The sequence below is a fragment of the Poecilia mexicana genome, unplaced genomic scaffold (genome assembly GCF_051168715.1).
Source record: "Poecilia mexicana isolate PSO_F unplaced genomic scaffold, ASM5116871v1 scaffold_1, whole genome shotgun sequence".
Classification (NCBI taxonomy): domain Eukaryota; kingdom Metazoa; phylum Chordata; class Actinopteri; order Cyprinodontiformes; family Poeciliidae; genus Poecilia; species Poecilia mexicana.
In genome coordinates this window covers 7,495,107-7,517,018 of record NW_028263370.1, presented here as the reverse complement: position 1 = coordinate 7,517,018, position 21,912 = coordinate 7,495,107, and the positions used below count along the sequence as shown (strand labels likewise).

At 40.9% G+C, this 21,912-nt stretch overlaps 2 protein-coding genes across 4 annotated transcripts; one reads left to right on the top strand and one right to left on the bottom strand.

Moving 5' to 3' along the window:
• The first annotated feature begins 170 nt into the window (after nt 1-170).
• Nucleotides 171-9,561, top strand: clgn (calmegin). 2 transcript variants are annotated; one of them, XM_014999299.2, is made up of 15 exons: nt 171-587; nt 3,242-3,499; nt 3,576-3,649; nt 3,758-3,816; nt 3,966-4,107; nt 4,198-4,279; nt 5,046-5,238; nt 5,447-5,636; nt 6,513-6,626; nt 6,724-6,880; nt 6,955-7,170; nt 7,256-7,372; nt 7,451-7,583; nt 7,669-7,811; nt 8,328-9,561. In XM_014999299.2, the coding sequence occupies exons 2-15, from the start codon at nt 3,242-3,244 to the stop codon at nt 8,397-8,399; spliced, it is 1,950 nt and encodes a 649-aa protein (XP_014854785.2). In that variant the 5' UTR covers nt 171-587; the 3' UTR covers nt 8,400-9,561. The 2 variants fall into 2 exon arrangements, with proteins under 2 accessions (XP_014854785.2, XP_014854784.2); XM_014999298.2 differs by having other exon boundaries at nt 326-587; nt 8,325-9,561.
• Nucleotides 9,562-9,575: 14 nt separating this feature from the next.
• scoca (short coiled-coil protein a) lies at nt 9,576-16,516 on the bottom strand. Of its 2 annotated transcripts, none has more exons than XM_014999301.2 (4): nt 16,265-16,516; nt 12,270-12,341; nt 12,104-12,184; nt 9,576-11,655 (listed from the first exon to the last, which is right to left on the bottom strand). In XM_014999301.2, the coding sequence occupies exons 1-4, from the start codon at nt 16,308-16,310 to the stop codon at nt 11,513-11,515; spliced, it is 342 nt and encodes a 113-aa protein (XP_014854787.1). In that variant the 5' UTR covers nt 16,311-16,516; the 3' UTR covers nt 9,576-11,512. The 2 variants fall into 2 exon arrangements, with proteins under 2 accessions (XP_014854787.1, XP_014854788.1); XM_014999302.2 differs by lacking the exon at nt 16,265-16,516 and adding an exon at nt 14,457-14,601.
• Between the last annotated feature and the right edge of the window lie 5,396 nt (nt 16,517-21,912).

Sequence of the window (21,912 nt, the reverse complement as noted above, 5' to 3'; positions counted from 1 at the left end):
GTGGGACGTTCAAGCTCTACAATAGATTTCTCTCGAAATGCAGGGCAAAAGGTTTTTATTTTTGGGAGAAAATTTAATCACGATAAAGCCTAGATTAAAAACTAAAGACACCAAGTAAGCTTATCTTATTCTACTCATATTCACATTTCTATACGGTCCCTGACCTTACAGTTTTCCAGAGGATTTCATTTATGTAACTTAACGCTTACTAAATCATTACACATAAAAGAAGCATCTAAATTCAAGGGATATACCAAGAATGTGTACGTCCACAGAAAAAAGTGTAGCAAAAAAAAAAAATGCTACCAAACACCGAGCTTTTTGCTCTTTTGGTGTGATAATAATTTAGCTTTGGCGCGCTTACTATCAACAAGCGCTGTTTCGCTTGTCCATGAACGCATCATTTCAGTTAGCCTGGCATCACCGTTATTCGGACCAAGCTGTCACTCACGCTCCCTCAGATATCTTCTTTCCCCCGTAACTGTTCTTCGCCAAACCTGAAGCAGGATAACGGCACAAGATTCTGACACGTAGAGGCAGACTTCAAAGATTTTTTTTCCCTCTCTGCGGTTACAACACCTCATAAGGTAAGTGTTTGGTCTGAATGAGCCTCTACGTCCCTTATAATGCGACATTAATGCTAAGTTAGCCAGCTAGTAGCTACTATTCATTCATTTTTTTTTACTGCAAAAACAAACCCGTTTTGCTTCAAATTAAAATATCGCAGCTTTCTTATTGAACGCCAGCGCGTCTTTGATTATGGTGCTGCCTGTCTGAGCTCATTAGTTTGATCTGCTAAGCCCATGTTTTGCTAAGGTCTGCTGTCTGTGAGTGGCGCTCCGCGCTGTTAGCATCAGGCAGCGGAGCAGGTGCTGCGGACAGCCGCTCATCCTAAAACCGTTTGGGCCACTGCGGTCCTCTGTGGCCGCCATGTTGGCTCCACAGCCACGTTCTGTTATCTGTGTTTTATCGCTGCCAGTGGTGCTGTTAACTGTAAAAGAAATTTGCAAAGCGTTTTATAACGAACGAATAAAAATGGACGACTGTTTATCATCAGCGACATCGGACAGATGTTTGGATTGTTCTAGTAAAATCAGCTGGAAGGATGATCTGTCTTTTTGTGTACTCCATAAGGTTAAAACACCTGTAGATCATCTGATTAAATTGATAACCTAAATTAAATCAGTGCAGATTTTATGTATGATATTTCAGATTCAGGTCTAAACAAAAGTCTTAAAATAATCTCCTTTGACTTTATATTTTGTCTTGTAGTTTTTATGTTTTTTCTAGACTTTCAAACTTTTTTTCTGCTATTGACTGTTTTTGGTCAAATTTCCAGTACAGCCGTTTCCCATTTGTTTTTTTCTGTTTAAGCCACTTTATGCGTCACTATAAAACCTCAAACTTGTACAAAAGAAAAGGGAAAAAAAAAGTTGTCCTGCTTTTCAGAGAGTATAACAAGATTGCATATTTGTCTGTGTTTTTGGCTACAATGAGAATGAATGCTGTTTTTCTGTTTTAGATAAAAAGCTATCACACATTTTAATGTAAATACAGTAAAGCCTTAGTTTGAATTTTGAAATGTAGTTTGAAAACCTAAAAAAAAAACAACAACCGAATTTTGCATGAGAAGAAATAATTTGTGAATGGAAAACAGGATATAATGAGTGCATCCCCAATTTGATAATTAAATGTTAAGAACAGCTTGTCATATTGGTTGATCTCTACATGTCAGGAAAATACCAAGACCTAAATCATCACGTCTTTTCCAACTCTCAATTTTTCTTCAGTTTATCCTGAACTCAAGTTTAATTTTACAGTTATGAATATTTTTTTTCTTTATTCCCTATTCACATACATTCTAGTCACATAAAATCCTGTCTCAATCTTGGGTTTCCATGGTTTTTATGAACCTCTGAGAATATGAAACTGAGCCTGATGGAGGTGAGTTCCCAACAGGCTCCTCATTTGTGGAAAAAAAACAAACAGATAAGCATCACAATGAAAAATATGGTATATCAGGGGAAGCATGGTGCTTTTTGCCTGCATCTACAGAGAGGATTTTAATTTCCTGCTCCGCAACAAAACAGAGCCAGGCTGAGCTGATCCAGATGAAGCTACCGATATGTTATTATAGGTCTCTCGGAGGCAATATTGAGCAGATTCTTCTGATTGTGTTTCAATGCATGTAGCTCTGCGGTTATACAGTCATGAAATCAGAAGTCTAGATGAGGTAAACTGCAGATGGCCACAGATTTTATTTTATTTTTTTATTGTATCTTAGAGAGTTTCGTTCTTTAGCTTATTGTCAGCTTTTTACAGAAGCGTTGACTCTTGTATGGATCTTTCAAAGTAATAATTAAGGTGCATTATAAAGATATGAGACTTGACCTCTGTGTCTCATCCACTCACTCTTCCATCATTTTATGTACTTTTGTTCTCTATTTTTATCACCGACACGACATGAACACCTCTCCACGAATAAAATCTGTGTCATTCATCATCCCACATCTCCAGCCCCTTTGTTCCACCCTGTTCAGGGTTTGTACAGGTGCTTGAAATCCTCGAAAATGCTTGAATTACAAATACTTGTTTTCAAGGTTTGGAAAGTGCTTAATAAACTCGTTCTCACTGTTAAGTCAGACTAAACTTTTGTTGTTTTTGGTTAGTTAGAATTACCAAATTATCACAACTTGCTAAATGCCAGAAAGCCTGGCGAGAACTTTTATTTTATTTTATTTCATTTTTGAATATTTATTATTCCGAATGGCTCAATGACTTATTGGTCTGTTTAATTGAAATAAAGGATCATTGTGTATGTTATCAAATTTGAAGGATTTTTATTTTATTATTTTATTTTTTTTAAATTAGTGTTTTGTTTTTGGACCAGTCAGGTGTGTAGGGTGTGTGTGAGAGAAACATTTGAAAACATACAATTTTGCTATACTTTAGTTTATCTTGGCAGTGCCATACCATGTGGAAGACATTATTCATAAGAGTAATATATGACATCGTATAACATTGAGTTGAAACCGTCTTTTATTTTAGTTCATTTGTATTGCTTTTAACTCCAAGGTGTAATGCTGGAAAAGTTCGAAAATGCTTGAAAAGTGTTTTGAATTTTACAGTGGGGAAAAGTGTCCCACCTCTCAATTGGTCGGACAATTGAGAGGTCGTTCACCTTCATCTTTCCTCTTCTCCCTCCCCTCCAACCGTCCTGCTCTCCTCCTGTCCGCCTCAGATGAAATTAGGTGGAGGCTGGGTGTGGCGGCTGCTGTTCCTGTCCTCGCTGGCCGTGGCGGCCGTGGTGTCCAGCGACGAGCCTTCCGAGGCGGACGTTCTGGACAGAGATGGCGACCTGCGCCTCGACGAGGAGGAAATGCAGGTTCTGATGGCGGACGACGAAGAGGAGGAGGCGATGGTGACGGACGAAGAGCAGTTTGATGAGGATAAAGATGGAGATGAAAAGTCTGAAACTGACACCAATGTCACCTTCCAGGTCGGGAACAGATCCAACGTTAAGTGCATGTCTGGATTTTAAACCTTTGGTCTTAAATCATGACATTATAATCCAGGTAACATACAAGACTCCCGTTCCCACCGGAGATGTGTACTTTGCAGAAACCTTTGACGATGGATCACTGGACAGGTAAAATTAGGTTTTAATGGCAACTCTGGTAGATTGGCCCTCACTGTTAGCTGGGGCCTGTACGGTTTTCCATACCTGAAAGATTTTTTTGGATGTTGATCTGGGCAGATGGCAGCCATCAAAAACAACGAAGGAGGATGCAGATGATGAAATCGCCAAATATGATGGTTTGTAGCCCTTTATCTGCTAATCCTACTGTGTTTTATTCTTATACACCACAGATCCAGAACTTTCAAAGCCATTTAAACATTTAGGACAGTCTAAGCCATTTTTATTTATGATTAAATTTTATTTGTCCTCTCCTCTCTGTCTGCAGGAAAGTGGATGGTGGAGCCACTAAAGGAGAACAAGGTTCCCGGAGACCAAGGCCTGGTGCTCAAGTCCCGGGCCAAACACCACGCCATAGCAGCCATGCTGGACAAACCCTTTGTCTTCCAGGATGAACCTCTGGTTGTCCAGTGAGTTCACATGAGAACAAGATGCAAGTTCTTATGAAAAAAAACCCCATAAATGTTAGAGTTGAGTTTTGTTTTTCTTTTAAATTACAGGTATGAGGTGAATTTCCAAGATGGGATTGACTGTGGTGGAGCGTACATCAAGCTGCTGTCTGACTCTGGCAGTCTCAGTCTGGTTGGTATTTGTGTTTTATATTCCTTAAAGTTTATGCATTACCGTTTTAGAAACTTTCATTTTCTATGCCTTCTGGCTTGCAGTTCATATTGGATATATTTCTTAACATAACGGCCACCCAAGATTTCAATATTTCCACAGAGTCAGACTGTGTCTTTTTCCATCTTTGGGTTTTTTAGTCGCATTTTTAGTCTCATCTGGCCAGAAAATATTATTAGTGTGAAACATTTGTTCATATGCAACTTTACGATGCCATTTTATTTATTCATTAAAAAAACAAAACATTTTGCATCTGTCTAACCATGCCATGCTTTTTCTGTCTTCTTCTAATTGTTTTCTCATGTATTTTAACCCTTGTGTTGCTAACTGAGGTCTGTGGGATGTGTTAGGCAGCTGCTGGGTTGTTGGTTGTCTGACATTGCCCAGGAGATTACTTGCATTGTAGTAAATTAGCAGAATAATGTGCTGTAAGCTGATGCAAGATCTTTGCTGATATTTTTTTCTAATTGGTGCACTTATTAAGTTCTGGGAAATGTTCTTCATATGAGGTTTCAGGCTTATGTTTTGCAGCAATCTGCAGTAACAGTAAGTAGCAAGTGACGACACAACCGTCTCCATTTACGTTTTTTTTTTCTTCTTCTTTTTTGTTAGGACAAAAGGGAGCAAGTAGCATCAACCTAACTGTTGATTTTGTGGTTTCAGTGAAATGTTGCCAAATCAGTAAAGTTATTGATTGTATTGATTTCCTTCTTGTCTTCGCATGCAGGAACAGTTCCATGACCGTACACCCTACACCATCATGTTTGGACCTGACAAATGCGGAGAAGACTACAAACTGCACTTCATCTTCCGCCACAAAAACCCCCTGAACAAAGACATGGAGGAGAAACACGCCAAGAGGGCCGACGTGGACCTGAAGAAGTTCTACACCGACAAGAAGACTCACCTCTACACTCTGGGTGCGTGGCTGATTGACGAGCTGCGTTTAATTTTTTGATCCTTTGTGGAGTTTTTTTGTGCGTGTGTGTGTGTGTGTGTGTGTGTGTGTGTGTGTGTGTGTGTGTGTGTGTGTGTGTGTGTGTGTGTGTGTGTGTGTGTGTGTGTGTGTGTGTGCGTGTGTGTGTGCGTGTGTGTGTGTGCGCTCTCCTTACTTTTGTCTGCTTTCAGTCCTGAACCCAGACAATAGCTACGAGATGTTCATCGATCAGTCGAGCGTGAGCCGTGGCAACCTGCTGTACGACATGGTGCCTCCTGTCAACCCGCCAAAGGAGATCGACGATCCAAATGATTCCAAGCCGGACGACTGGGACGAGAGGGCCAAGATCCCTGACCCCGAGGCTGTGAAGCCTGATGACTGGTGATTCATTTTTGTCTCTAATATCAACAGGCAGAAGTTTCACCAAATGTTCTGGCCACGATTAATATTTTTAACTCAAATGCTGCTATAAAAACAAACCCTGATACAATACACAACCACAAAACTGCATCCAGAATACAGATCGGTTTAATTTATTAAAAATTACATAAAGATTAAAACAGTTCCTTGACAGATCTTTGCATTTCTTTTACAATTTTACATTAACAGCTAAGAAAAACTTGGATTTTTTTTTTTGTGTTTCCCGAATGTTGTTGAACCCATTTGCAGTAGATCAAATTATGTCACATAATTAAAGTTGAAGATCTTTAAAAAACTAAGAAAAAAAATCAATAAAAGTAGATTTATATAAAACCTTTCAGACATAAATCAAAAAAGTGCTTAGACAAATTTAAGAAATAAGTCAACCAACACTACATACAAAAAGTTACGGAACATATTTTTTTCATAAATGGTTTTTCTTGTTTGGAAACAGAGTCCACAGTTCTATTAATGAAAACACATTTAGCTTCCAGCCCTGGATGGTGTTCAGCCATCAGATCCTGGTCACCAGACCTCCTGGACCAGCTAATGAAATATTCATGTAAAAGTCTTGAGAGATAAAAAGTTGGACCTCGTCATCTAACATAAAAACAAGAGTCAAAGTAAAAGAGCCCAGAGGACAAGAAGTTTTTATGTCAAGAGGTAAACATTTCTGGAACCCAAACAGTTCATTCTTTAACAAGCGAGAGAAATGATTCAGCCATAAACCTTTCTACACATCATCTATAAAGCAGTGATTATAAAAGGTCTCTAAAACACTCCGGACGTTCTGAGCCTCAAATAAAATCTGCTATTGCATTTCTCTTTGTCCTCCAGGGACGAGGATGCTCCTGCAAAGATTGAGGATCCTGACGCCTTGAAGCCAGAAGGTTGGCTGGATGACGAGCCAGAGTTCGTTTCCGACCCGAATGCAGAGAAACCAGAGGACTGGTGGGTCCTTGAACCGAGCGGCACCAACAATGTGTGTTCAATAAAGCGGAGTGATGTGTTGGTCTGATTGCTGTTTGCTGTTTGGATGGTGGGGCAGGGACGAGGAGATGGACGGGGAGTGGGAGGCCCCGCAGGTTCCTAACCCATCCTGTGAGACGGCTCCTGGCTGCGGCGAGTGGAAGCGGCCGATGATCAACAACCCTCAGTATAAGGGCAAGTGGAAAGCCCCTCTGATTGACAACCCCAACTATCAGGTAACGGGAACCCTTCTCGTGAACCGTCCGTGTTTTTGCGACGTTCCTGTCATGAAACCACGTCCGCCCTGCAGGGAGTCTGGAAGCCGCGCAAAATGATGAACCCGGAATATTTCGAGGACCTGCAGCCGTTCAGGATGACTCCGTTTAAGGCTTTGGGGCTGGAGCTGTGGTCCATGACCTCAGACATTTACTTCGACAACTTCATCATCACGTCTCACAAGGAGGTGGCCGACCGCTGGGCCTCAGACAGCTGGGGGCTGAAGAAACTGGTGGCCAGCGCCAACGAGGTCAGTGGGGGGACGGTTGGGCCGATCGTGTGCTGTCCTGCTTCTGCGAGGCTCATCTCCGGTCTCTTGTTTTTAATCCTAACAGCCGGGGATATTTTCTCAGCTGATGATGGCAGCGGAGGAGAGACCCTGGCTTTGGATAATCTACGTCCTGACAGTCGGTCTGCCCGTCGGACTGGCGGTGCTCTTCTGCTGGCCGAAGGTGGCAAGAACCTCCTGATCTTTACCGACACGACTCCATCTCACAGGTCCTGCTTGACTCGGCTGTTATCATTTCCAGAAACCAGTGGACGACTACGTGTACAGACGGGTCGATCAACCGCAGTCTCACATAGAAGAGGAAGAAGAGGAGGAAGAGGAAGGAGAAGCAGATGAGGAAGAGAAGGAAGCTGGAGCTGGAGAACCGGCAGCAGGTGTGACTATTATCTGTTGGTGTTCCAACTTCAACTGCGGCGTTGTCCTTCACCCTCATCATCACCGCCGCTTTTCTTTTTAAAGCACAAGACGAAGGGGAGAGGCAGGAGAGTGACGGACAGGGAGACAATCAAGTGGGGGCTGATAACGAAGAAGAAGAGATGGAGGAGGAAGAGGAAGAAGAATCGGAGGAAAACAAAACTCCAGAAAGAACATTAGAAGATGAGGTGAGAGTCTCATGCTCTGTTTGCGGTAAATCTTTCCGTAAGCAAGGAAATATTTTACACAATAATAGAAATACATTAGAAGATGCAAATAAATAATGTAATTCCTTTTTTAAGATAAAGTTAAACAATTTAGTGCTTAAAATGCAATAATATAGAATTCCATTTGTGAATCTGGGGAAAACATATATGCAGGCAGGTGTTTTTATCTTAAATTACTGCTCCATGTTTTTTAGCAAATGGCCTTTTTTTGAGTCTTTGCTCCAGTTGAAGACGAATCGATTTCTAAATGCAGTTGACGACTATTTCAATCCGATCGAGCATTTCAGCCCTGCGAACATCTGAGCTTCGCAGTTTCAGCACTCCTATTACAGCTAGACCAATAAGGACTGAGAAAAGTGTAGATTACCTGTGGATGATCCACAGTGAAGACAAAACTCGCCCTTCGGTTTCCACTGGGTTCACTGAAAGCGACTCATTTGTCAACCGCAGCTTCTCTTTTGTCAAATCATTCAGCAGGAAGATGGAGGCGACGTCGCTGAAGAGAGCCACAAACAAGCCGTCAGAAAGAGGAGGGTACGGAAAGACTGAGGCGAGCCCAGCGTCTGCTGTCTCTTCTCCTCGACGGGGGGGGAGGCGAAAGGGGTCTTCTCTGTTGGAGCTGCTCCCTCCTCCCTGAGCGGAGCAGCACGGCGTTTCCTCCAACCCCGACGGTAGCCTGCAGTCACCCGGCTGCCCCATCTGTGTCTCAGCTCCACCCGCCCCACTCTGCCCAGGTTTGCAGCCTCACAGACCCACGCACCCCGTCCCGCGGCTCTCCTTCCTCCCGTCCGCTCAGTCGGACGAGCTTCCCGGAGGTCACGCGTTTCTTCCTCCACCAACTTCTAGCTTCCATTGATAGTTTTTTAAATATTTTTCTCCCCCCCCCCCCTCTCCCTCTCCTACACAACCTTATTCTGTTCCAGAAGTCGTCAAAAAGTCGGCGTCTTCCACCTCTGTTTTCACTCTCTCTCTCTTCATAAACCATCGGTTTATGAAAGCAGCAGAGCCCCAACAGTGCTGATCACTGTTTTTTTTTTTTCTTTATCGCAGGGGCCCTCTCTGAGGTTATTCACATAAATCCTTGAATTGAGGGGAAAAGTTTGAAGAGGAAGTTCTTGTTTTAAAAATGTTTGAAACTGAGCTGAGAGCAAAGGTTAACGGATTCATCTCAACTCGGTTAAAAGATTCCAGATGAAATGCATTGCTAATCTACATTTTAGTTTGTAATGAGCATCTGTTACTTTATTTTATTAGTGTTGAGTTGAAAATTAGCTCCGCTGTTTTATTTATTGGTTTCGACTTGACTGTTTCTCACCGGTGTGAATAAAGGTTTTAATATTAAAGTGTTTTAAGGCTTGAGGCAACTTTCCACAAATATGTGCCACTGATGTGCTTACTGTGAGCAGAGGTCTGTGAAATATTTAAATTGAAAATAGAAAACTGACAAAGTCGATGCTTGCAGCTAAAGTAGCATTATTTCTTTGCTTTGGCAGGAAATAAAATGAAGAAAAAAAAACATTGCAGCAGTGCTTTCCTCTTTGAGCTGGTAATTAGATCTGAGAGATGCATCGATCTTTGTGTTTTTTTTTTATCGTCTAAAGCTTTTGTAGTTCACCCTCCAGCCACATGTTGGCACTTAACCCCTGTTTACATTTGTTTGCAACTTGTACATTTGCTCTTGGAAATAAAACTTATTTAATACAAAATAAAATCGGATGCATTGCGTCTGTTTTGGGGAATATTTTTATTTTACTGTAGTAGGTCTGTGCAGGTGATAAGACTTGGAGTGGTAACTGTGAGATTTTATTAAACAAAAAAAAAAAAACATTTAAAAGGCAAATGTGGACACAAGACATGACTAGCTAGTGTGTAAAAAGGAGGAAATTGGCATGCCAGCATGACGCATAACTGCTTAAAGTATAAAAATAACCTTGAAAAGCCACAACGTACCATTCCACGAGTATTTATACCCCCAACCCCTTTTGAACTTTGACTCTTACTAACCTGAATGCATTTAATCAGCATTTGGTTTGATAAACTGATGCAAAGTTGGACATGAAAGAAAACAGTACATGGTTTACAAAATGTTACACATCTGAAAAACATGGCAAGCGTTTGTCTTCACCCCCTTAACTCTAAGGGGGTGAAGACTGGGTTTTAAGTCTATGATCACTTAAAACCCAGTGATCACAGACGCACTCCGTCCCATCAGAGTTTGGAGCCATTTTGTAAATATGGGCAAAAAGCCTCTAGATGTGCCAAGTTGTGGACAGGCATGCTCCAAAATCCTAAGCATTGACTCAAAGGAGGAGGACTAAATACAAAATGCAAGTCAGATGTGCACAAATGGACAATAGGTGGTGCTAGAGCACCTGCCCTTCCTCTGAACCAAACAAAGTGCCCTTCTGAAATAGTCGTTTTGATTTCCTTAGTGTAAAGCCCAAGGTAGCATTTTCTGGATTTAAAAGCCTATATTTCCCCATATATTTGTATCTTTGCCTGTATTAAAATCTCACACTACAGTGCCATGTGAGCACCTTGCCCCCCAAAACGTCTCTGCACACCACTGTTAACCAGGATGACCTCATGGAACCAATCATGAAAGTAAAACTAGAGCTTCTTTCTCACAACAGTTCAGGATTCTCAATATTTATTTCCTTCCGATAAATAACGGCTGTTGTCCTCTACTTTGGTCCATCACATACAATCCTATTAGAATACATTAAAATGTGACGGAACAGAAGCTGTTTTTGTACAGCACCGTGTCCACGCACAATTTTGATGCAGCATTAAAATCCAGTTTTCAATCACGTTAATCTTTTCGACTCCCCTTTCCTTTGATGGCTCGGACACGCCCTGTCTGCCGCTGCGCACTGAAGATGAGTTTTAGCGCCCGTCTCCTAGCAGGCGATACATCCCAGGCTAAACTGATCGGATCAATACCACTCTCAGCTCGTCTTGCTGCTGCTCTGAAAGTATCTCTGTCTTCCCTGATCATCGTGTTGCTTGACCTGTTATGTTCCCTCCATCGCTATTAGAGGAACAAGGAACCGAATCTCGGTTGCATTTCCATCTTGAATAACTAAACAAAATTTTTAGTAGCAATGAAAACATAATTGATGGTTTAGCTTTTAGCCTCTGTGCTTTCCTTATTGTCACCAAGCTCTGCAAACTCCCTCAGTTTTATCCGGTTTACTGCTAAATTTAGGGACATTTCTTTATCTATGTTAATACTTAAGATATTGCTCAAACATGCCATTATTACACATTTTTCCTTCTGCATAACACTGGTCAGCGAATCAGCTGCAAGTAGAGGAAAACAGTTGAGCATCATGAGATTCAAGGCCAACTGAAGTACCAGATCCAGCTGTCCAACAACAGAATATACAAAAATAAATTAGATTAACGCTGATAATAAGGTTCACGGTAACATGTTTGATGTTAAACTCATTTTAGAACACCAAGTTTAAATTGAGGCACAACAAAATGTCCCAATGTTGGTGGGTTCAAAAAAAAAAAAAAAAAACACAAAGAAAAGTATTTTACAGACGTTATTTTCATATTTACATTTGCTTAGTTCTGACTCAGGTAAATGGTTACGGGGATCTCCAACCCCCTCCGCTCCGTGTCCCCAGGGAAGCCACCTTCTGCTCCACTCCGCCTCACTTCCGCTTGCTCTTGGTGTCGGTGGTCTGGAAGACGCTGGAGGCCGACATGAGGTTCTCGATGTACTGACCGAGGACCTGATTCTCCGACTTCAACTTCAGGTTCTCCTCTTTGACCGCGTCGACTCGAGCCGACAGATCTGAAACACGATAATCAGACTTAAAAGTTTGTTCGGACACCCCGGAGATCCTGCGACAAGTTTCTGAAAACTACCGATACCTTAATCTTTTTCACTTTTGTTGTTACAAATTAATGTATCGTATGTGCTAGACTAACCAAGGAGAACAACTGAAAGAAATACAAACACGTAAAAGCTAATGTGGAGTTTAATCTCATGCAGCTGTTCTGTAAACAACATGGTAACTCTGGAGGAGCTGCAGTGACCTCTCAGCTGGTGTACTGAACAAACTTGCCCTTTATGCTGGTTTGGTAGATTGGGTGTACTCGTATCCAACAGCAAACAGTTTATTTTACAGTGTTCTGGTTGGTTAGGGCTTTGTAGCATCTCTTAATAAATGTGACAAGTTCCCATCTGGGATAGGTAAAACTTCCTGTCATTAAAATGTAGAGTGGAAGCTTTCATCTACCTTCCAGTGTGTGCTGCAGCTCCAAAACCTGGTTTATCAACCTCGTCTTCTCCTCCATCTCAGCCTGGTTCTCCAGGTCTCCTGAAACACAAATTTATACTGTTACAATTAAACGTACAGCACATATAATAATTCTATCTAATGCAAAACATGGCGTAAGACGTACCATCTATGTCGCAGTTCATGATGAAAAGCTCGTCCTCCTGTTTAGGATACAGGGCTGCAGGTCCTCTGTCGGCTAAGGAAAGAAGGCAGAGATCAGGATGGCTACCAACAAACTGCTGATTAAACGGGACGGTGTGACGGAAATGAAGGAAATATAAAACACATTGCGGTGGTATAACGGAGGAAAGCAATAAAAAGAACTGGATCATTTAAAGTCTTGAACAAAATTTCCTTAATTTTCTTAAGGTTTTTCCTGCGGTATAAATGGGCTTTCATTGATTTTCAATTCATTTGAATGTTACTTATTGCTTAATCCCCTCAATGCCAACCATTGAGTCATGTAGGCATAAAATTGCTGGTGATGAGCCAGTATTTTGTCCAAACATTAACAGGCAATTAAGCAAAGACGTCATTTCAAACTGAATCTTTAAGTGATTTCACAATTTTTTTCCCCTTTTACTCACTTGGTTTAGTGCAAAATGCCAATGATGACAGAAGCAACAAGATGATTCTCAAGCAAAACTTGGATAAAAATTGGTTGTCGGTTGAAGGTTAGCGGAAGATGGATAACATTTGTCTGGGAGGAACATTTTTCTCCCCATGTTTGGTATCAATTTAAAAATCACAGAATCTGGAACGACTTGCCTCACATCTGATTCCAAATTAGTATTTCAATAGCTTTGTGTGTCCACATACATTGGTACGGAAAAGAAACTACCTCAAATTCCTGTATCGTGGCATCATCAACTCCAATTCCACTGTAATAAGCAAACTGCAGGGGGTCTTGATATATCCTTGTCTGCTTATTCAGGTGGGCCAACAGGATTCTTTCCAGAACCCTGACATTCATGTTGTGGAATGTCAGGGTTACAGGTCTACAGTTGTTGACTGATGGGTGAGTTTTCTTCGATACTGGATTCAGTGCTGTACAGATCTCTGTAGAAGATATTTCCTTCCAACAGCCATCAACATCTACAATAACTCAAGAATTAATGAGTTACACTGATATTTAATTTCCCTTTGGGATTAATAAAGTGGTTTTGAATTAGAAAAAAATAACTGCACTGAACAAGTGTGAATAGTAATCTTTATTGAAGTTTAACAAATCACAAACATGGTTTTAAATATTCTGCCATTAGAGCAGAATACTCCAATCCAGGTTTGAAGAGTCTATGTGTTGTAGCTTTTGAACTAGAGTATATTAAATACGCTGAAGGTAGTGAAAAATAAGGTGGAATCAGAAACCAACTTCAGCTTTGTTCATAAAATAAGAATTGACCACCAGCGCGTACTGTCTTCAGATATGTAATGTAAGTCACCATCTATGATTGAATAATTCATACGATTGGCTACAGAGACTGAATTAAAGGTGTAGCAAAGACGTTCACTTAAAGACCATCAAAAAATTTGGGAAATGTACGAATCAGACTGCTTTGAAAAATGTCTCTCCAGAAACAAAACACATATGAAAAAGGCAGTAAACATTTTTTTTTCTGTAATACAGTAAATGAATAAAGAGATTGCGACCGCACAGTCTGAATTAGAAAAGTTGTATAAAAGAAGGAACGGGTTAAATTCGAAGTCACAGTAGGTACTAAAAATGCTATGAGCGCTCAGAAACCAGAGTTAAGGTAGCTCTGGTCGAATGATGGTGGGTAAAGACACCGCGCCCTGGATGTCGGTGGTGAATCCCTGTCTGCTTTCTGCGAACACGATTCATTTCACCACTGAAGTCACGATTTAATAAACCAGGATTGCGTATATACAGTAGAGAATTTGTGAGAAATAGCTACATTTAAGAACAGCAAATAGTCACCACGAAACCTAAAGGCGTCGTAATTTTAGGCTAATCAAGCCAAAGCTATAGTGTCTGTCCGATAATAGGTTTCTGTAAGTTAGCTCTTTTAGCTAATTAGCTTAGCGACTAGCCATGCTAACCACTTCCAGCATCAAATGCAGAGTAAATGTGAGGCGAGGCCCGCGGAACATAAACCGTGTTTTCAAACTCGCATTTGGAAGAGACTCTCCGATCAATAATTTGAGCATTGGGTGTTAGAAACAAGCCTCCGAACTGTTTTTGAGTTGTTTTCTGCTGGTGGCTACTTTTAGCTTCATATAATCCAATTTAAACAGCTACGTAAGAGTTTTTTCCTCATAGTTGTAGGAAACAGAGATGCTATTTACTCACCTACAGTAAAAAAGAACCACCTTTTCGCTTAGCCGAATTACTCTATGATGTTACTCTACCGCGTTGATGATGAGGAGGATGACGACAGCTGATATATATACATAAAAAATGAACCTTGTGTGTAATAACATCTACCGAAAGGGGGCGCAACACCAGCAGCTCACAGAAATAGGTAAACCAACAAATAAATCTCAAGCAATGAGTAGAGCAGCCCCTGGCTGCGGCCTGTAGTTAGAGCTACCGGAATAAGTGAGGCAACAGCAGTATGGCAGGACGTTTGAGGCATTTATCTGATACCTTTTATTCCAGAAGTATTATTTCTTCTGCTGGTTCGCTCGTTCTCTGCATTTTGCTTTTATGCGGTCTGGTGGTGCTTTTGGATTATTGTCCAACAATAACTGCTCTCCAATCTGTCATTTGTGATATGAATATTGTGCAGATTGATATTGTGCAGTACTGCTTAGTAATACATTTCATACGATCAGAAAATCTATTTATTTTCATCTAAATTGCATGCAATTATACAATGTACACACATTGTAAGGTCTATGGACTTGTGTGTTGAGCAGTAAAGTTCATTAACATAAATTATTAACCAGACTTATGAAACCAATTCTGTTCTTGCTGCTGTGGGAGTCCTGACCAACTATAGCAAGATGGTAACATTACAGCATTTCTAAATCATCGTACTAGAACCTTGTTTGTCAAAAGATATTTAGATATATGTGACAATTCCTGGTTTGGTCTTTAAAGCACTAAATGCTTTTGGGTTAAAATCCGTTTCTAAGTTGCAGGTCAAATTCAAACCATGTTGACCCCTCAGGTCTTCAGAGACCTGTGTGCCCACTGTTCCCAGGACCAGAACGAAACAAGGTGAAGAAGTTTTTAGTTGTTAATCCTATTTAGCTCTAAAACAAACTCCCTGAAAACCAGGGATATGCGGAAACTGCTGCCTCATTTAAATCAGAACTCAAAATATGTTTGTTTACATCAACACTGCTTGCCTCATTATTACTGATGAGTGATTAATATTTTTTTCTTGTATTAAATCCTAATATCCAACATATGAAGCTGTCTTTTAAGCAAAACATTAAAGGATTTTGTTGTCCTTTAGTTGTACGTCGGCGTCCTATGAAACACTTTGGGTAGTCTGTTTAATGAACAAACTTCTTGATATTTTATCCACTTTGTCTTGATTTTTTTTTTTACGTCACACAAGGAAGCAGCGTGTTCCAAGCGTCGTCCTCAAGTGCTTCCTCTGATGTTTTCTCATTTAAGTCAAATGTTGTGAATCGGGCAGAACCGTACAAAACAACTCTTAAAAAATGATTCTGGCAAGTTTTGGTCTCATTAGGTGTCCGACAGTAAGACAAAATGCCTATATAGATTCATGTGCCTATTTTTAACGTAGTCACATTTATTAATTTCCAGTTCAAATCTGTGGTGTGATCTGATATTTAGGAGTGGAGAGAGTCTTTAGATGAGAAAGTTGAACTGGACGAAGTATTGTTAAGAGCTGCGCCTTCGTCCTGTTCCTGTCAGAGCACACCCACACAGCCACACCATCTGGCTCACGGCCCTTTGTCCCGTCTATCAGGTGTGTAGTGAGCTGAATGTTGGACAATTGTTAGTTTATTCAAATGTGGACAGTTATGTCACACTCGTGAATCACTTACTGTGAATTTTCTATGCAAAAAAAAAAAAAAAAAAAAAAGCCCAAACAAAATCGTGCTGAATTTGAAACCGGTTCAGGAGGAAGGATCTGGTCTCTTTAAGAGATCTTTAGAGGTTAAAAACAACTCCTGTACCTGAGTCGTCTGCCAGAGAGATGGTAGTAAACGTCCCATCATCCATGTCCAGAGTCTCTTTGTCGTCCTCCAGCTTGGACAGTTGTTTTTTTTGTTTTTTTATCTGTCACAATCCTTCATTACCGTCACTGTTTCCAGGTTTCTAGCTCCCTCTTTCCTCCTGTTTTCTTTCACTTTTGCCCTGCCTGCTCACGCACCTGCTGCTCCAGTCGTCCGTACGAGCTTGGTTACCTGTCCTACCTGACTGGCGGCTCAGGTTACACAGCTGTCATGGCAACGCCTGAAGCTCCACAAGAGACGATCTGCAGGAAAAATACCAAGGGTCAAAGATTAAACTCCAGAAGGCTCATGTGAAAAATACTCATAAACGTGTACTTAAACTTGACATTAAGAGTGCTTTTAGTGACTGACATGTAAACAGTCTGCAGCTCACAGGATGGGGCGGGAAGGGGTTGCCTGCCGGTGATTTAGCTTTGTTTAAGCTTTTTTAAGCCGAACGCTGAGGAGTAGAGCAGTAGATGACTGCAGTAGGTCTGTGGGAGCGACATTTGCCCTGCTGGTTAACTCTGAATATTGCAGGAGAGAGACAAACTCCATCGTGTTTCTGGAGAGAGGATTCACAACAATCCCTCGTGTGCAAACATCTGTAACAGAAGCAGGCTGATTCGTTCGAAAAGTAACTATTTAAAGTAAAATTTGAAAAAGTCAGTTAAGGACAAACATGATCCAAATTACACAGATAGCTGCTTTTTTTTCTATTTTTCTCTGGTGCTACAATTTATTTGATAGTCTGAAACATTTAAGAGCGATGTTTGGTCCTTCATGGGCGGACCCAACAAGATTCAAGTTCATGCTTTGGTTTGCTCAGGTTTAACGAAGCAAACAAACACATTCTGTTTCCAGAACCAGAACTGGAAATGTTTATTGTTGTTTCTTTTCTTAGAAATAGTTCATTGTTAACCTTATGTGTGTACTTCTTAAGTGCGATGTTTTTTTTTTGTTTTTTTTATTCGTCCATTATGCCTTTTTGGGTTTTTAACTCAAAACTGAGGTAAGAGTTGCAAACCAAGATGTCTAAACATCATCAGAGTTGATGTGCTAAAAAACCAGAGGAAGCCTTTTATTTGCATTTCTGCAAGGCTTCGTCACAGCAAACAGATTTCCAGACAAAAACTCACACTCAACGCTGAGCATCCTGCAGAAGACACAAACATGCTGATGTGCTCTCTCTCTGCAGCGGAGACGGGCAGATGGACGAGTGCCCCTTTGCAGCCTCTTCTGCTCTCAGTGCGCTAATGTGTCTGCACGTGCATGTGTGTTTGTACGCCCCCTTCCCTTCCCTCCCCACCCTGTGCCTAACATAACGCTGGCAGCGAGTCGATGCCAAAGTGGGCATCTGGTCTGTGGACTATCACAGGGGAGTGGAGACAGAAAGGGAACGAACAATCTCTTCTCCTTGGCTCCCTCTTCACACAGATCTGGATGATGCCACCCATCAATAATCATACAAAACAGACACACAAGCAAGGAGAAGAACACACTGGCTGCACCATCCAACCAACAAACCAGTTGAAACACAAGAGAAAAACAAAACCAACAACAACAACAACAAAAACAACCTATGGAAAGACCAAATGTAATTTATGAAAAAGTTTTTGGTCAGTTATATATTTCTTCTGTCCTGGCGTCTTGTTACAGTCCGTCCATCCATCCGTCCGTCCGTCCGTCCGTCCGTCCATCCATCCATCCATCCATCCATCCATCCATCCATCCATCCATCCATCTATCCACTTCAGGGTTTGCAGGTGGCCAGTAGAGGCGGCAGAGTGTATCTACCCTCCATTTTCTCCCTCCTCTTTCCTCTCTTCCTGCTTCAGACTCGGCTCACGCTCATTTACTCTACAGGAGCAGATGAAACACCACACACAAACCGGCTCCGGAAAACACACGGTCTCTTCCCACTTTCTGAAATCACAGAGCGGCGCTTTCGGCTCGCCAGTCTCACCTGCTCCACCGACTGTCCGCCGCAGCACCAAGCTAAGCTCTCCGAGCAGAGGACAGAACTTTGACGAATCCATCCACAAGTGAACGTCTTCATACTCGCTCCAGTATTGTGCAATGTCGACTGGAAGAGAAGAATAAAAGTTTGGAAGTAGAAGCATCCTATTAATGTTTAACAATTAATGTGTTCTATTTATGGCTTAAAAGTTGGTCAAGTTGTCAATTAATCCAACCTCACATATACAGTGCACTGTAATAGTGAGGGGAAAAAGGCAAACAAATGTCATACATTGTTTGGTTTGGTGTAACTGTAACAACTGCTGCAGTCCAGTTCCTGCTTATCTTTGTTTACTGTATCATACTGTAAGTGTGTTCGGTTCATACAGTTTGACCTTTGACCTGGAGCAGCTAAACAGGGCAGTGTTGACTCCTGGTAGGTTAAGAAATGGCTGAACAGAGATGGTGGAAGTAGTCCAAGTTAATCCTAACAATTAATGTCATTTTGAAGAGAACAACACGCACAAAATGCAGATTTCCAGGCCATTACGAAAGGGCAATCAGCACGTCGTAAAACATAGATTATTGTTTCATCTACAGCACCTTTGGCCATCTTCTAAATGAATTACAGTCGTCTTATTTTTAAGGCTTACCCCAGATTTCTCAGCTAGATTTAGCCTGGATACAAGATACTTCTGGTCACACAATCATAAGGTAAAGGAAGAAGTTACATGTTTTTGGCTCGTAAGCAGATCTCAAGCTGAGCTTTAAAACGCAAACAGAAGAAGCAGGAGCAGCAGCCAAAACAAACAGTGTGGGTAATGTACTGAAAACAGCATTTAAACTCAGACAGACTGTTCATCAGCTGACTGAATGTTGATGGCAAGAAGTAAAAAAAAAAATATTATATATATATATATATATATATATATATATATATATATATATATATGCAAAAATAAGTGAAACATGTAAAAAAAAAAGACACAGATAATGTAGTGATGAAGCTCCACTGATCTTTCTGATCACTTCAAAAATGTTTTTTTTTTGTTTTTTGTTTTTTTTGACGTCCTGGAGGTGTTTCCAGTAGGTTGGCGCTTCGTTTAAACTGACTTTTTAGGAAATCTGCTTTGCTGTTCTTCCATAAATATTTTCAGTAAACAGCAGCATCTCTCAGTAGTTGCAAGTTGCAACATCTCAACATAGCCAGCTGCGGTTTGAAACCGAGGGCACGATCTTTCATGGATGTTTTTCTTTCTGGCACGAAAGTGTCCCATCTTTGGTGTTCCCTTGCAACGCTGAAATGAGGATGTTTGTGGCCCTTAAAGATTATTTCTTTCTGACAGATACTCTATGGTTTGGGGTTACAGCCAGTAAGGGTTTTAATTTGGGTTGTGGATCTACCAGTGTCTTCATAAACAGTCCAACTGATTATATGACTCTGCATAAGTTATTTGGATCTCCTTCCTTTTTGACCTATAACCGTCTAGAGTTTTTTAAGAGATGACTCTCTTAGTGGGTGGAAAGCTTCTTTGCTATCAACAAGTCACGACAGGGTGGGTGGTACCAAGAAATGGGCATATTTTTTAAGAGCTATCTTCTAAAGCGTTGAATCAGTCGATGGATAGCTTGTCTGGGTTTAAATGCAGTTGTCAGTCTGCTCTACTAAAATTTTGCTCCTAAAAAAAATCCGTCTACGAAAAGTTTTTTGATGATTGAAAGTCTTTCAGATGAAATCAGCCAAAATATCACAGAAATGTGGATCTCTTTCAGTCTGGTTCCGTCAATGGTTTTAATTTCTAGATGCCTGAAGGCGCTACGTTCATCTGTTTAATAAATTAAAATACATAAATGCATGAGAATGCTGAATCAACATGTGGTCAAGTAAGTTTTTGTAGGATATCCTTACTGGGATAGGAAAAGTTTAGTCAGATTTAATGACGGGCTATGAGTTGCCATATTGAGTGAATGTAAATATCTGGTTCAAACGTGAGTGCATGTGCTGTATATATGTCAACTTTATAAACTTTTGTCACTCCAGTCAAATTCTGTGGGGATGTTTTCATTCTTCCTCGTTTTGCGTTTTCTCTAAATTGAGCTGAATCCACATAAGAGTGTTTCCGACATTGTCTTACAACACGGCAACAGGGTTTTTCATTAATATCGAGTGGAACTGTAAGAAACCTTTCTCACGCATCGTAATCACAGCCGCTGCGACTTAAGATTCCCTCTCAAGTAAAGAGGTCTTGATAATGAAAGAGCCACTTTTTGTTTTTCTGTTTTTGCAGAAACAACAGCCCTACTTAATTGTTCTCTTTGCATTGTGTAATAATGACATGACAAGAAAACGTGGAATAACAGCTATTAAAGGATTTTCTGTGACTGATGAGTGAGTCAGTGTGTGGTCGTATTGTTGACATCAGTCAGTCTGTTTCTCCAGCTGACCTGCGAGGACATGTCTCGCTGCTGTCAAGAAGTCAAAACATATATTAAATTCTAAATTCAGAAGCCAGTCTGTCACACTGTTGCACATCAGCACTTACGTCTGAAACCCCAGTTATTTAAATGTGGAAACGTTACAGGGTATTCGGTCTTTATTGGAGCAAGCGGTTAATCCTGAAATAACTTTTTCGCTGGGAATGGTTTTCATTTCAGAACCAAAGTCAAGACTCTTTCTCTTTCAAGGGTCAAAATCAGGTTCAATTTATCTGCGGTCATTCTTCATCAGTTCACGACAAGAAGCTCCTTTACTTTGGTATTTTCTTGTTGTTGTTTCTTAATAAGTGTAGAACCATCATAAGCTGGCGTCTGCTACTGGCTCCATATAAGCAGAGAGGAGACCTTTACATATGTTTTGCTAACACATTTGGACACATGGATATTTAACATCAGTTATGACAACACTGACCACAAGATGTCATCACTAAAATGAAATCACGTGAACCACAGCAGGCTGTAGCTAATTGATATGAAAGTGTATGCGTAGTTGCCTGGGCAACCACCCAGGGCGGCATCTTGTGGGGTAAGGACAAGATGCCATCCTGGGCATCTTGGCGGCTTTGTTGGTATTTGTCAGAGAGTATTTGAGTGAAATGTGGGACTGCCTGTAAATAACATTGAGCTAAAACAGAATTGGACTATGTGACACCACATTATTGACAATGAATTATGTTCATCATTGACTTTCAACATTTAGCATCCCGGTAATTCAATTTGTCTGTGTGGATCTTTCTGATTTGTCTGGCAAAGCTCTATTCGTATTTGTGTTGTTCTTATTTGTCATCCTATAATCTCCATTGTTTTCCAGCAGATCCATCACTAAATCAGTCCAGTATGTAAAAGTGCCATAGGTTTTTATTAGCAGACGTCTTTGCTGATGTTTGTGGGGGTATATGTCTACTCAGAGTCATGTTGTGAGTCATGTTGATGCAGTGCTGTGAGCGGGGTGTATGCGTGTTTTTGTGCACAGGGTCTTTACATGCTCACGATAAGCAGAAGATGTCAAAAATACCTATTTGTGTGGACTTGTGCATGTTCACCCTTTAGCACTTTGGAAATTAACATATTCTGAAGAGAAACAAGATGTCGCTTAATGGCGGAGGACATGTGCATCTCATTATGCCTTCATTAGCATATTTACCCAGCATCCT

Coding starts and splice junctions, on each gene's coding strand:
- clgn (XM_014999298.2), top strand. CDS start 3,242: ATGAAATTAGGTGGAGGCTGGGTGTGGCGGCTGCTGTTCCTGTCCTCG. Junction 3,500..3,575: donor ACACCAATGTCACCTTCCAG/GTCGGGAACAGA, acceptor ATTATAATCCAG/GTAACATACAAGACTCCCGT. Junction 3,650..3,757: donor GACGATGGATCACTGGACAG/GTAAAATTAGGT, acceptor TGATCTGGGCAG/ATGGCAGCCATCAAAAACAA.
- scoca (XM_014999301.2), bottom strand. CDS start 16,310: ATGGATGATGGGACGTTTACTACCATCTCTCTGGCAGACGACTCAG. Junction 12,185..12,269: donor CATGAACTGCGACATAGATG/GTACGTCTTACG, acceptor TTTGTGTTTCAG/GAGACCTGGAGAACCAGGCT. Junction 11,656..12,103: donor GCTGCAGCACACACTGGAAG/GTAGATGAAAGC, acceptor ATCGTGTTTCAG/ATCTGTCGGCTCGAGTCGAC.